Raw genomic sequence first — 15480 nt, 5'->3', positions numbered from 1 at the left:
GCGAGGTGGTGGGTGAGCAAAAGGCATGAGCTACATCCTTGGAGTCCATGCACAAGTTCGTAGCATCGGCACTAGGAACAAGCAGCATCCATGGCTTCTCAACATCCCTCAATGTGCCAGAGGAGGGCATTGCCTCACTGTCGGACATTTACAAGGTGGTGGCAGTGCGTGCTATAACCGCCTATGGAGCTAGCAAGGAAGCATCCAACACCGTGACGTGCCACAGCATGAGCTTCCCATTCGTGTTGTTCTATTGCCATGCTGTCAACCCGACAAGGATCTATGAGGTCACGTTGAAGAAGGTTGAGAACGGTATTGTCTCTGCTATGCAGAGAATGTCGCCGGTGGTCCAGGCACTAGTGGTATGCCATGTGAACACTTCAGGGTTTGACCCCAAATTGAATTATTGGGTGAAGCTTGGTCTCAAGCCAGGGCAAGCCTCGGTGTGTCACTTCCTTACCAGGGGTGATGTCCTCTGGACACCTGCGTTAGTTGCTTGAGTAGTGGTATGCTCGATATGAGCCTTGTTGTATGTAGAAAATAAGGAAGGCAAGGCTGAAAGCACCTTCATGTACGCCGAGCTGTACTGCCTAATATATGTGATCCCTAGCTCGAGTACTATGCATGCTCCATCTGCCCATGTGTGCTCATCTACAAATGTGTTATCTTTATTTATTTTATCGCGTGTTTGATTCTATTTACACTAACATTTCCAACTTGCTATCCATGGTGGGCCCACTTGCATGACACCGAGGCTTCTTGTGATCTCCTGTCCCAATCTCCCAAAGAGCACCATAGTTTAAAGTACCTGCATGCACATATAAAAGTTGTTTTTTTAAAGACTTGAAGTCTACTCGGGGCAAGGGCACCTCGCTCATAGCCTCGAAGCAGCCTGGAAGATACTCTGGAAGACATAATAAAGATGCAATTCTGAAGAACTCGAATATGATTCAAGAAGTACTCGGAAGCCTGGAGTACTCGGCTACGAAGAGCTCGAGGGTTTGTCAGATCTAGAGTTGCGAACTGCTAACATGGTACGAATCTTGCGAGAATAAGGATATGTCATGTCCTACACCTTAACATGTTGTAATGTAGTTGGATACGAGTAGGACTAATCGGTATAGAAGGGAACTACCCGTACAGAGTACGGGTAGAACTCCGAAGCTTGTAGCAAGCCAGGATACCTGGAACCCTATCCCCAAGAGTATATATATAAGGGTGGACAGGGACCCGTCCAAAGCAATCTACAACCTCAGGCAACACAAACCACAAAATATGATGTTACTGATCTCGGTGGCTTTGCATCCTTCGAGTTCCTGATTTCGGTGACACCCTGCCAACAAATCTACCATCTCGGGGTATCCCTCGGCATGCTCAGTGTGGTAAAACATCACACTAACACAAAGAGCTAAAGAAAGACCAAAGGCACAACGAACCGATGTCGTAGCATTGATCAACTAGCCTACTCGCATACAACATATAACTCATGGAAGGCCAGGACACGACACAATATACTATCAAGATAGCATAAAGATCATACTAGTGATGACTTAGCCGAGAAGAAATTTTTTTTTGAAGAATTGTACAAATATACAGTGATAGAAATAATGTTGTATAAGAGTAGGTAAAAATTGAAGAAACTGGCGTGGCTTTGCATCTCATCCTATTTGAGTTGAGGTTGTCGCATCATTATGCAACAACCATGCTAGGCATCAAGGAGAATGAAGTAAAGATGCATCAAGCTAGAGCAATGGCATGTACAAGCTGTCTTTTGCTCAGGAGCCATGATAGACATGCAGACCAATGCATTAAATACTTGCGTCCGCAAACAGCCACCTTATGGGGGCATTAAATTCTAACAACTAGTAGCAACCACTATAAGAGTGTATTAAATACTTATACCTGCCAACAACCCAACAACCATTGTATATCATCCTGCTCATGAGCCATGATCGACATGCAAACCATTACATATGTATTATATATACTTGTGTCGACCAACCACTAATTTATGGACGCATTAAACTCTTACAACCAGAAGCCACCAGTATACGAATGTACTTAATACTTGTAGCTGCCAACAAATCCAGCAACTGTCATATAACGTCTTGCTCATCATAGGCCATGATGGTATACATACATACATACATACCAGCACATATGTGTTAAATACTTGCGCCTGCCAACTAACATCGTTTTATGGGTGCATTAAATTCTTACAGCCGGCAATAACCGCTATATAAATGTACTAAACACCTGCAGCTGGCAACAACCCAACTATCACGTCACATAATCTAATATACTAAGAGCACTCGCAACAGGTCGTTATCAGCTCTCTACAAGAAAGCCACATCAGCATTTCCAATTAAAGAAACGAGGAGAAATCGTCACTATGTCTAGCGAGAGCCACTAGCACACGGTTCCACACGAGTAGGGCCCACCTAGGAGCCGGAGGCACATGGAGAGAAGAACTAGTGGAGAGTTCAGGAGGAGGAAGAGAGGATAAACCCATAAACAATTTCTGCCAATATGGGTCCTGCGTTAATTTAGAGTAACTTCAGTAGAGTTGCTAAATTTAGGTAAGCAAATGTCCATTTAGAAACTCACTTCTAAATTTTACTTAATCAAATATGGACCTCCACTCCAGCAGGTTAAGTAAATTGAGCTTCCATTTTTCTAAGTGACAACTAGGCCCCGACCTATCATTGGGGGGGTGGGGGGAGAAATTTAGAAGGCTCATAGTTGGCAGCTCAAATAGAGAGCCACGAAATTAGGGTTGGGTGGGTAAGAAAAATTTGAAAGGCCTACCAAAATGACAGCCCATTTGCTTCTTCTGCTGGAGATTGATTTTCGATGTCCACCGACTAAATCTTTATATGACAATCCATTTGCTCTCCCTACTAAAATTGCTCTTAGTAAACCGTGCTAAAGTAAATTGCTGGACATATTATCTACGAGACTTGCTGCATCCTAGGTGGACACTAGTTATAGCGAGTAGGTCACTTTAACTATTGCCGGTGCCTAAAAAATTCACTATTATATATTATTAATATATTGTTAAACCGACTCACTATTATATATCATTAAACCGCACATATTAATGCTTCTATTATATATTATTAAACCGCACGTGTTGATGCTTTCTAGCACATGGCGTACAGCCAACGAGCAACCTACAATGTGGAAATGTGGAACATAGTAAAGATGAAGCGTTCATCTCCTCGACAATATTTAATTAGTCCAACTGGAAATTAGAGCCCGCCAACTATTCAAGATAGGCAGCTAAAGTTATATAAATAACTGTGCCCAAATGCCTGGTGAGAACACAGAACAACATAGTAGCAAGTCTAAACTAGCCGTGGAACAAATGGGTGTTCTTCTATGCTTCATGTCACTTCTGTCATGTGCTGCATCAAACATCTACACTCTCAAGTAGTTGTCTTTGTTCTTAGCCAGATTGTTGCGGAATCATCCATAGAATTGATAGTAGATCTAGTTTTTTAACCTTTTACCCATTTTGATGTTGCGGCAATGACAGTATTGCAGGTTTGCTGTGGCCGGAGGAGGCCAGTGTGCAGCTTTGGTGACAGGAGCCAAAAGGACTATATCAATGGTATTATACGGGCTTGACAGAGATCCAAACTGCGCAGCCAACACATAAAAAGAAGAAACATCTGGTGTTGCTAAGAGGGCATTAACAAGGGAAGTATAAATGAACAAACCTACCAAAATCAAGGCAAGGCATCATGCAACAGTTTCCCCTCAGGTACAGCCAAATCTTTGTTTTCTTTATCTCGTCCTCATCTCTGCCTATTAAGTATTTACAGTTTCAATCATTCTTTGTGTGCTCGGCATTCTCATTGTTAGTGGCCGGCACAGCAGCACCACGCTGAACCATTTGCAGCTGGATTTGTAACATCTGCGAAGAAGTATAACTTATGAGTTTTGTTGAATATTGATTGAGAATACTAATATCAACCAAAAGAAGCCATGCATTATGTTTAGCATGTCATTGTAATCTAAGGTGAAAGCAAGAACGAAAAACGTGCATGCATGAATGCAACAACATAAGTAGTTATCAAGTGCTAATTTCCAAGGGGAGCATTTACAGCTTGGGCAAATTCACAGATGACATAATCTGGCAGCAACGCTTCAAAGGTCATGAACTTTAAGTGCTACAGTAGAATGCAGATGACAATCAAGATTATTCAAAAGGCTAGTTACAATACTGGTACCCCACTGTTTATAGAAATCAATGGTAACTAACTTGCATTCTTAGGCGCTGCATATTTGTGCACCATGACAAGTAGACTGTGGACATACCTAGTGCAACCCACTCTCTCATGTGCAATCACGCAAACTATCATGTGAATGAACCATTAGACAGATGCGAGTTGAGTGGACAGATTATGAGGCCAGTACACGGTAGCCTCATTAAGTATTTTCAAGCTAATTGTGTGATTCAGAAGCTATCCATCCATATCTCATGTATACAAGTCACCACAAATCTAAGCTAATGGTACATATGGAGATCAGTCAGCATGCATCTTTGCTTGATTGCACCCAAAGATGAGCGTGCAACAGAAATATCTAAAATGTTGTGCCATGTAAGCAGTCAATGTACACCTATTTAGCTCCTTGTAGCTCATACGCCATACTTGTTGGTCACATCATAGAGTATATGCAGAAAGATTCTTTGTGCTTTTCGGAATCAAGATTCTTTCTTACCTCTATCTGGCTCTTTATAAAGTTTTCTTGTGCCCTCTGCAGTGAATTTTCAAGATCCCTGGTGATTGTTCCTGAACCAATGGCACCATGTGCATTAAAAGGCAGAGGTGCGAAACCATCGCTGGTGTTATGTAACTGCAGTTCTTGGTCTTTCTGTGATTGATTGGAGCTACTTGCTTCAAATTGTGGTGTACTTGATGCAGACTGTGGAGGACCTAACCTGATTAGTTGAATGTGACATACTTAATATTATACTTTATGTTAAAACAAAACACCGTACTGTTATCATAACAATATAATAATAATTAAATATAGTGAACAAGGTGAGCATCGCTAACCACCATCTTGAGAAGATTATATGTAAGCAAAACATGAAAAGCTTTGTGTCTAGACTGTTCCAGAAACATACCTATTTAGGATGTTTGCTGGAGGATAAGCAAAAGATCTTCCATATAAAGAAGCAGCTGCTGCAGCAGCTTCAAGCTTTGCTTGGCGCCTGCTCATGTTGTCACCTGCTGCTCCTTCTGAGGCTGGAGTACCAGTACCTGCAGATGCTTTTCTCAAATCAAATCAGCAACCAGAGCAGAACTGATTACACAGTGCAGTGCTCATTGATAAGTAAGATTAAAATTGGAATATACAACAAAGCCTTTTAGTCTCAAGCAGGTTGGGGTAGTCTAGAAGATTAAAATCAGAATATACAAATATGTGGCACAAGAATCAGATCAATAAAATGAGCCTCACCAGGCTGAGCTCCAGGCTGAGCTCCATGTTGTCGGGCTGATGCAGCACGTCCATTATCTGGCGGAATGATTGGAGCTCTGCACGTGGGGCAAGTGTGCTGGCGCTCTAGCCATGACCTTAGACAATGCACATGGAACAGATGCCCACAAAGCAACTTCTTTGCTGTAGTCATCTCCTCACGGCAAATAATACATGTAGCATCACTCCTGAATACAGTAAAATGTAAATCGCAACAATTTTTATAACGGAGTCAACTAAATAGTGCCAACAGAACAGTATAAAACTCACGCATTGAGCTCCTCTGCTGTAGCATCTGGAAAGCGTTCATTCATGTTGGAAGTGATTTTTCTGTAGCGTACATAATCTGCAACACGAATTTTGAAGTTGCGGAAGGTCTCATATAGCTCGCGAATCAAGTGCAGCGGGACACCGTAGTTCCTGATATCAGTAAATGGATCAACAGCCATAGTTTTACACTACAGAGGTGTAGCGCCATAATAACAACACTTACAGGAAGATAGCTATGAAGAAGAGCATGTATAGTGATAAGTGTACAAGGTCACTGATGAGCTCCAAGTAAAATGTGTACACTGCCTTTTTCTCCCATTGACCTTCCATTAGCATGTCACTGATATAGAATACATACTTCACAAATGTTGATACTGTGGATGTTGCCAGTATCATATATCTGAAACCACGTTAGAGCTACAAATGAGTATTTTGAATCTCCAAATAATACATTAAGAAATAATTTCCAGGCATTTAGAAATCAGAACAATAGTATCATATCTTAATGCCATATTAAGGTTAGCCAATGGGGTTGTAACCTTGCCCAGAAGACACGCCCCTTGCTTTGAAAGCAACAAGTTAAGAACAATGTCTATAGCTGGAGCCTGGAATTTCATGCTAAATGGGCCTAATATTTTGCAGTGCTATCATCCTATCACTTAAAGTATTGTTCGAACCAAAACAAACATATCTGCACAAGTTGCTAGACTGACATCTTGTAATATAGTAGCACGAACAGATTAGTAACCTTGAGATGGTTGAGGTGGTGAACCTTTGATCCTAAGAAATATTCATGGCTTACTAATTAGTACGTACAACAAGTGAACAAAAAAAGCAACAACAACAACAACAACAACATAGCCTTTTGTCCCAAGCAAGTTGGGGTAGGCTAGAGATGAAACCCGAAAAAAATAAGTTCAAGGTTCAGGCACATTAATAGCTAGTCTCCAAGCGCTCCTATCCAAAGCTATCTCTTTAGAGATGTTCCAATCCTTAAGGTCTCTCTTAACCAACTCAACCCACGTCAGTTTAGGTCTACCTCTACCCCTCTTTACATTATCGACTGGCTCAAGGACCCCATTACGCACCGGCGCCTCAGGAGGCCTTCGTTGGACATGTCCAAACCATCTCAGCCGATACTGAGTAAGTTTCTCCTCAATTGGTGCCACCCCGACCCTATCCCGAATAACTTCGTTCCGGACTCTATCCCTCCTTGTGTGCCCGCAAAACCACCGCAACATCCGCATCTCTGCTACACTCAGTTGCTGCACATGTCGCCTTTTTGTAGGCCAACATTCAGCACCGTATAACATCGCCGGACGAATTGCTGTCCTATAGAATTTGCCTTTTAACTTTTGTAGCACCCTCTTGTCACAAAGGATGCCAGAAGCTTGCCGCCATTTCAACCAGCCAGCTGAAATTCTATGCCTAACATCTTCATCAATGTCGTCATCCTTTTGTAGCACCGATCCTAAATACCGAAACGTATCCTTCTGGACCACCACTTGTCCATCTAGACTAACGTCTCCCCCCTCATGCCTAGTCGCGCTGAAATCGCACATCATGTACTCGATCTTGGTCCTACTAAGTCTGAACCCTTTCGACTCTAACGTGCGTCTCCACAGCTCTAACTTCCTATTAACCCCTGCCCTACTCTCGTCAACTAGCACCACATCATCAGCAAAGAGCATACACCAAGGGATCTCACCTTGTATATCCCTTGTGACCTCATCCATCACTAAACCAAATAAATAAGGGCTCAATGCTGACCCCTGGTGTAGGCCTATGTTAATAGGAAAGTCAGTGGTGTTGCCATCACATGTCCGGACAAACGTCGTCACATCCTTGTACATATCCTTAATAAGGGTAATGTACTTAGTTGGGACTTTGTGCTTCTCCAAAGCCCACCACATGACATTTCTCGGTACTTTGTCGTATGCCTTCTCAAGGTCAATGAAGACCATGTGCAAGTCCTTCTTCTGCTCCCTATATCTCTCCATCAATTGTCGTATTAAGAAAATCGCCTCCATGGTTGACCTTCCAAGCATGAACCCAAATTGGTTTTGGGTCACACTTGTCCCTCTTCTTAGGCGATGCTCGATAACCCTCTCCCAAAGCTTCATCGTATGGCTCATCAGCTTAATCCCACGGTAGTTAGTACAACTTTGAACATCGCCCTTGTTTTTGAAGATGGGTACTAATATACTTCTCCTCCATTCTTCCGGCGAATTACTATAAATTTGGCATTATTCGAATGGTTTAGGTTAAGGCTGAGTGCAAATGATGCTACACAAAATGAGTAACTCCAACTAACACCTTATTCAAGCCCCTTTCTCATTTTGAGAGTCCAAACATAAAAAAATGTCTCCAACCGATCCCTCATCCAAACTCCGACTCTCATTCACTCCTAGATGTAGGAGCTCCTACTCGAGCTCTTCATCCGACAGCGCCACCAACTGCCGCAACTCGCACCACGGCTTGGAAACCTAACAATCGAGGCAGCCACAGTGCTGCTGCCCACCTCCTATAGAGCCCAGCAGCAACAGCAAGAATGCAAGAATGCCCCCATCACCAGCCATAGAATCGAGTTGAGAGAGCACCCCCTCCGCGCAACCCCCCCCCCCCCCCCCAGCAGCCTGGTGTTGTAGCATCGGGGGCTCTCTGCCCCGTGCCACTGCTCCCAGGGGCCACGCGGCGCGGGCCTCCCGCCCAGCAGCTGCTTGCACTTGCACAGGCTCTGCCCTGGCCTCCTGCCCAAGCTAGCTTGCTGGCTTGGCGTCAGTGGCTGCTTGCCGGGGGGTGTGAGAGAGACACACACAGGAAGGAGGGGGAGAAATACTAGGAGATGGGACCAAGAGAGCGACCCAGCTGGATGCTGGCTTGCCGCTGGCTGCCTTTTTTATATATACAATTCATCGATCATTTACTTTTGTGTTTTCTTATCAATTTTTATGTACTTTTTTAGATCATGCACATTTAATTCATCTGACAATGTATGAACAACTTGTCCCAAATTACCACTTGCATATAAAATGGCTAACTTGTTAGTTACAAGATATAGATAAAATAAAGGTGTGTGTGAGAAGTAGGGAGGCAAATGAGAGATTGGTTGGAGTGCATAGAGAAGTAGGGGGCTGCAATATGGATGAGAGGCCCTCATATGACAGTAGGGGCTCAAATTTGAGAGATTGGTTGGAGAGTCGCTTATGGTAGGCTTGGTACAGTGCAACTCCAAAAAGAGAGTCGCTTGATACACGGACATAATAACATGTAGTACTTCTGCCATTAGCGTGGGAATTGTTGTTTCACGGTATTTGTTCATCATAATCAATTTCTATCCCTACTCAAAAGTTGCAAAAGAGAACAAATTACTGTAGTGCCTCCCATTGATACAGCTATAACGTGAAAACAGAAACACAGATACATCTCAAGAGTTTCCATATGCACGAGGCCGCAAAAAGAAAGCATTTCAGGAAAAATAAGAGCTGAAAATTGAGCTTACTCAAATGAGAAGAAGATGGCAACTGACGCCTCCCGCTTGTCTATGAGCGACCTGAGCGAGTTCGACAGGAAGAGGCAGTCCATGATGAGTAGGAACACCATGAAGGAGACGATCCTTATATGCGAGAGCATGGGCACCGAGGGCGTGGTCTCGATGTACTCGACCCTCTTCTGTGCCAGCCAGTGCAGCGCCTTGACGAGGAGCAGCGCAGCGACCATGGCCAGGAAGGAGACGGAGAAGTCCTGACGAAATATGGTGACCGCGAAGAGGATCTCGACGACCTCCCGCCAGGACTGCTCATTGAGGCGCTCGACCTCGGCCTCCCGGAGGGAGCCCAGGAAGAGGCGCTTGACGAGCTGCCAGGCGACGCACATGGCGACGAGGCCCGTGTTGAGGAGCAGCACGAAGCAGATCTTGGAGGTGGAGAGGTAGACCATCGCCGGGTAAAACTGCTCCCGGCTGCTGAAGGCGTAGTACACCGCCGACGCGGTCGCCAGCAGGCTGAACGCCGCGTACGTCTGAAGACGGATCATCTTCGCTTCGCCTCCGGCGCCGGCGCCGGCGCCGCCCGCAGAAAATTCCCCCTCAACAAAAATTTCCGCAACAGAATCGCACCGCACCACCACTGGATCAGATCGCCTAGAACAAAAATTCAAATTACTCAGCAGAATAGTAAAAAAATTCACAAAAATCAGCGCGCGTTCGAAACCCTGGGTGCTGTATCAGATCGGGAGCGCCAGTGCGATGTCAGCCCCTTACCCGGATCACCTCACTGGCGCGAGGCGCGGAGAAGGTCGGCGGCTCTACGAGAGGTCCGACGGCGACGCCTTGTCGGAGAGAGGCTTCGACTCATTCAAGGTGGATAAGCCGCCGCTGCGATTTTGGGGGAAGAGGGTTTGGAATTTTCTTTCCTTTTCTTTTTTTTTGCTCGTTCGATTTTTTATTTTCTTTTTTGGGAAAAAACGGAGTTCCCGGCACCCGGCTGGAAGAAGAAGAGGTGTGAGCCTGCGAGATGGTGACTAGGCTCGGTCCACCACGCGCCCACGCAAGATGTTGGCGTGTGGGTGATGGACGGCGGTGGGGCGCCGTGACGTGGTGGAACTGGAATTGGAAGGCTGCGGCGTGGGCGCGGACTTGAGGGTCCATGGATGGCGTGGCTTGCGCCAATGAGTGGCCTCCACGTGTACAAGAAACGTGGAGGATGGCCAGAGGGGAGCCATTATTACTCGGCCTGCTCATTATTACTTGGACGCAGATAATTTTTGGTCGGTTGTAAGTTGGACCGGTGGTACGGCCGATATCTATATAAAAGGCAAGAAAAAAATAAAAAACACATGCATGCACCTACTTTCATAATAAAAAAAATTATAGTTTCAAAACTGAGCATCAGAATCAAAATCCGATTGCACATGTGTGTTTGTTTCAATAAAAATTTCAAAACAATATCTCAAACCATTATGTTTTAATGATATAATTTTTTGAGAGAAAAAAAATATTTTTTCACGTATTCTAATTTGCTTACAGTATTTGCAAAAGTTGCTTAAGGGTTTACATAATGTTGCTTTTGCATGCTCGAGTTCAGTTAAGTAAATATTGGTGTTCATATTACGAAAATAGATTGTTTACTATCCATAATGGATAAGGGTAAACAATTTTTTTAGATAGGTAAATGTTGATTGCATGATTAATAATGGGCAACGTTAGCAGATCGATTGAGCATTTTAACTAATTTATTTTGGTATTTTTTCATTGTACATAAAGCAATCAACTGAGATCTTGTTCTGAAGATCTCCTCAAAAGAGATACAATTATGCAGTCGGAATTTGAATTTAATAGATCGTTTAAGAACTATAACTTTTTTAGTTTGAAAATTGATTGCATGTGTCACTATACTGCGGTGGTGGATGGTGAATTTAGTCTGCTGTATAATAACGCAAGCGGTGGTGGATGGTGAATTTAGTCTGCTGTATAATAACGCAAACATGCGGCCGGCCGTAATAAAATCATTACCTTATTACTTTCCCAGTTACAAATCCACAAGTTCATTCAGACATTCACAGATTCTAATTAAAGAGCTACTCCACTCTACTCCGCAAAGAACTAGCTCCACTCCACTTTTTTTGAGCACCTCAAGAGGTAGATGAAAATGGGATGGGAAAATGTCATCCCGAACGACACCGTTTACCGTCTAAATCGACAATAAATTACTTCCTCAGGAAAATTAGAAAAACAGGAAAAAATGGGAAAACCAGCGGGAACAGGAACGAATCCAATTGGGGTGTTTTCTTGACTGTATTCTCTGTTTTTGGTTTTCAAGTGGGAAATTTTCCGCGAGAATTCCTGTTTTTATAGGTCATAATCTTCATTTCAGCCATACTTACTTCCTCAGCGCCAAGAGGGGTGGCCAGTATTTCATGAACCACGATAAATCTACAAGCGCACGCAATACCGTTATAGCATTTTACCCGAGAGTATATCAGAGTGTCATTTATATTTTCACATTGAAGACGGCGGTTGAAAGTGCTAAGGCTAGTTAATGAACTGATCTAGATTAGATATTCAATTGCATAAACAGGAGTAAGATAAAATAGCAGGATAGGAAGTAGTGTGACACACAAATTTACACTCAGCTCCAAATATTCTATAGGTAGGGAGCAAGGAAGAAGTTAGCAACTCGAGTCAAAGGTACTAGGCTAGCTATATCTATGCTATTCTACGGTTAGATCAACAGAAGATTAAACTGGTACAAAAGGGAGACCGCTACTAGCTTGACGGGAGGAGCCGACCAAACCATACGGCTTTTTATGGACCTCCTACCCCCCCCCCCCAATCCGAATGTGGAGGATTATTGGGCATGGGCAGGGCTGTCACCACCTCTACACACCATGGGAAAGGGCGACAATCCAGCAACACTTAACTAATCTAGACACCACGTCTACACTAGTAAGAAATACTCACTCCGTCCCAAAATACTAGACATTCTAGGAATTCTAAGACAAATTAACAAGAAGGTGAAATGACCATGTTTGCCCCCTATATATTATCTATATTTGGCACTAAGTGATTCTTGCATTCACATGCACTTTTCAAACAAGGTAGGGTGACTTGTTTTTTGGGACAAATTTTGAATCCTAGGATGACTAGCATTTTGGGACGGAGGGAATACTCTAGTATCTCGCGCAGAGCCCCCACCCTCTGGATGGACAGACTCATACTAGAGCAAACAAACGAATACTGCAGCAGTTGCCAGAGTTCTAAAGCTAATATGTTAACCATCGCAAGCACATGGAGATATTTCCAGATCATGAAACATATATACGATAGCTCAGAATATAAATCATATAGATATTGGTAACCATAGTTTAATTTTACTACAAACGACTGAGAATTACACAAGAAAACTAGAGAGGAACCCATACCAGAACTCCTAAGCAACTCCGGGGACTCGATGACTACTAGACTTCACCTAAACTCCACTAAAATAAGAGAGTGAGCTTGAGCTTCAACTTGAGGTGTGTCCTTAATCTAACCCCCTCTCATATTTATAGGAGGAAGCCACGGGCAGCACAACACTCTTCTGCACCTATGCCTCCTCGAACCGACGTTGGGAGCCAATGGGACGCCTCCACATGCCTGGTTGAAGGCGGTGGGGCCGACTGGGCCATCGGCCGACCAACCAGTGGCGCCAACCGCCCCCAACTGTTGGGGTTGGCCTGTCCTAGGCTCCCTCTTGTCCAAACAAGGTGCTAGGCCCTAAGCCAGTGTTGTCGGTCGAAACCTACCGGCGAGCAGCGACAGGCAACACGAAGAGCCGGGAGGTCGCTAGGGCGCTGGCAGGCACTGCTCCCTCGTCGACGGCCCGCAATTCCATCACGCGCCCGGAGGTTCTGTGGAAAACCGGGCGTGCCACCTGACCTATACCCGATCAGGAGGGTGCAGACGTGCTCCAAACAGTTTCCTGCGTACAAAGACACATGTAAACATAAGTCCGAGCCGTGGTCGGCTCCCCGGGACAACTCTTGCATCGGCTTTAAAGAACCGATCGAGTCCCGGTGTCAGATGAGATCTGTTTGCATCCGGATGTGATAAATAAAGCAAATAACTGTAAAGCTGCTTCAATTAAATCTAGCTAATCTAATCCACGATGGTAAAAGCTTCACTGCTAGATCGGAACATCCTACACGTGACTAGGCCTAATGAACGTAACAGATATCTAAACCCAAACCCAAAACAGAGGCCTAAGAACTAGCAAGAGCCGATTCCCGGAACAATCCCTATCAAGGCCAAGATAAAACATCTACTACGCCACCAGATCATCCAATCCGTTTGCAAGGCCTAACCTAGCAGATATTACGCCAACTCCTAAGACAAGAGCAAACCATAACAGATTAGATCTACTAAACATAAAAGAAGCAGGGTGTTGCCTCTGTGCGACTAATTCTATGCGACAAGAACTAGCATAAGATTGAAATGTGACTGCACAGAGACAACATGATATTCATAGATGATAAGAAACGAAGCACAACAGATCTACTAAAAGCCATGCTACGAACATCAGGATAACTAGCATTACTCGCCATCAAAAACGCTTCAGTACGAGTAATGCCAAGGTAAAAGCAAGAACTACGCTGCCCTGATCGCAAGAAGCGATCAGGGCAGCATGGCGCTTACTTGGATGAAACCCTAGGACTAGGGGTGGCGATGCGCCGAGAGTTGTTGTTTGCGAGACGTGATGATGCTCTCCTTTACGAATAACAAAGGGTACATATTTATAGTCCGGAGACTTGGGAAACAATCTAAGCTAATCTTGTCCCGATTGGACTCTATCTCTAATCTTTGAACTAAATCTAAGGATACATGGCCCATGTGGCCCAGATGCTCACGCAGGAGCCGATTTACAAGTCTTCTTCAATCTTCTGCTTTAAACCCATCTTGCTTTCGGCTCATAAATTAATCCTGTTAATTTATGGCGATAACACATGCCCCCTGGTTTTGGCAATGATAGTTCCAAAACCAATTCGTCGCTTCATCTTCTCGTTAATGCTCATTAAACACACTACAATCACCAAAGAAGACGCAACATCTCTGCAACTGGCTCCTTGTAGAATGTGAAACTGCCGATCCGTTTTCCATCTTTTCGCTATTTAACCTCGCCCCGAATTGGCTCTTCTTCACAGCAAACTCCTTCTTCCTCCCAAAGCCAGTAGCGCACCAATCCTTCACCAGCCATGGCCATCTCTTCTTCCTTCGGCTCCAATTCTTTTGGAGATTCCTCTTCTTCCTCCTCCCCATCTCCTTCCTCTTCTTCTCTCTCCACCTCCTCCATCGACTCTATCCCAGAGAGCCGAGAGCCGACCCCCGAATGGGACCCGATAGCGGCGTACGAAGCACTGGCTCCTCTGCATTGGGATGCAGAGGAGTTCGATTTCGGGGTCGTCAACGAGGAAGACGAGCCCGAGACCGAAGGAGAAGAAGACCTCCAGTTCCTGTTCCAAGAGGAACTGGAGAGCAGCGAAGACGACGCCTTCTCTTGGGAGGGAGCCGACCCCTCTGAAAAGATCGACTCTTCCTCCAGCGACGACACGGCGGTAGGAGGAAACCCCCACCAATTCCTCAAAGCTCCCACAGAGGGGAGCGAAGAAGGAAGCAGCAGCGACGGCGGACGAAGCAGCAGCAGTGCCGAGGACGACGGCAGCAGCAGCAGCAGCGACGACGGCAATGATGATGACGACGACGGCGGAGACGCACCGTCGCGAAGCCTGAAGCACCGTAGGTATTCAGACACCTACGACTGGTAGATGTAGGTAGTATCGTAAGGGTAGGATCACAAAGCCGAAGGATTTATTCCTTTGTAAAATTGGCTTTCCTTGTAATGAACCCGTATCAATGAAATCAATTTCCTTTAATGAAATCGAGTTTTCTTCAATTCCGTGTGTCCGATTACCTTCCAAAAAGCCGATGGCAACGCATCAGTCTTCTATAAATATCCAAGAGCCAACGGAATTCAAACTAAAAGCAACCCGCACAAGAGTAGAGTAACACTTCCACCTTGAACCGAACTCTTGAATCCGAGCATAATTTGAAAACCAAGCTCTACAAATGTAACACCCGGTTTATAAAAGGAACATAAACCGAGCTATCACATACGTGCCAGGATCAAGTCACACGTATATACAACAGAATGAACAATATATCACAGCACATATCATGTAAAATGA

At 44.6% G+C, this 15480-nt stretch overlaps 1 protein-coding gene across 6 annotated transcripts; it reads right to left on the bottom strand.

The window, feature by feature from the left end:
* Positions 1-3584: 3584 nt before the first annotated feature.
* LOC120703410 (ERAD-associated E3 ubiquitin-protein ligase HRD1-like) lies at positions 3585-10218 on the bottom strand. 6 transcript variants are annotated; one of them, XR_005686947.1, is made up of 8 exons: positions 10022-10218; positions 9263-9901; positions 5984-6160; positions 5761-5910; positions 5473-5678; positions 5138-5282; positions 4729-4943; positions 3585-3919 (listed from the first exon to the last, which is right to left on the bottom strand). XR_005686947.1 is itself a non-coding variant. In XM_039987490.1 (8 exons), the coding sequence occupies exons 2-8, from the start codon at positions 9793-9795 to the stop codon at positions 3830-3832; spliced, it is 1512 nt and encodes a 503-aa protein (XP_039843424.1). In that variant the 5' UTR covers positions 9796-9901; positions 10022-10216; the 3' UTR covers positions 3585-3829. The 6 variants fall into 6 exon arrangements, 5 of the variants coding, with proteins under 5 accessions (XP_039843424.1, XP_039843426.1, XP_039843427.1 ...); XM_039987490.1 differs by having other exon boundaries at positions 4729-4948; positions 5138-5273; positions 10022-10216; XM_039987492.1 differs by having other exon boundaries at positions 4729-4932; positions 10022-10215.
* Between the last annotated feature and the right edge of the window lie 5262 nt (positions 10219-15480).

This window comes from Panicum virgatum, chromosome 4K (genome assembly GCF_016808335.1).
Source record: "Panicum virgatum strain AP13 chromosome 4K, P.virgatum_v5, whole genome shotgun sequence".
NCBI classification, from domain to species: Eukaryota; Viridiplantae; Streptophyta; class Magnoliopsida; order Poales; family Poaceae; genus Panicum; species Panicum virgatum.
This window is presented reverse-complemented; position numbering and strand designations above follow the sequence as displayed.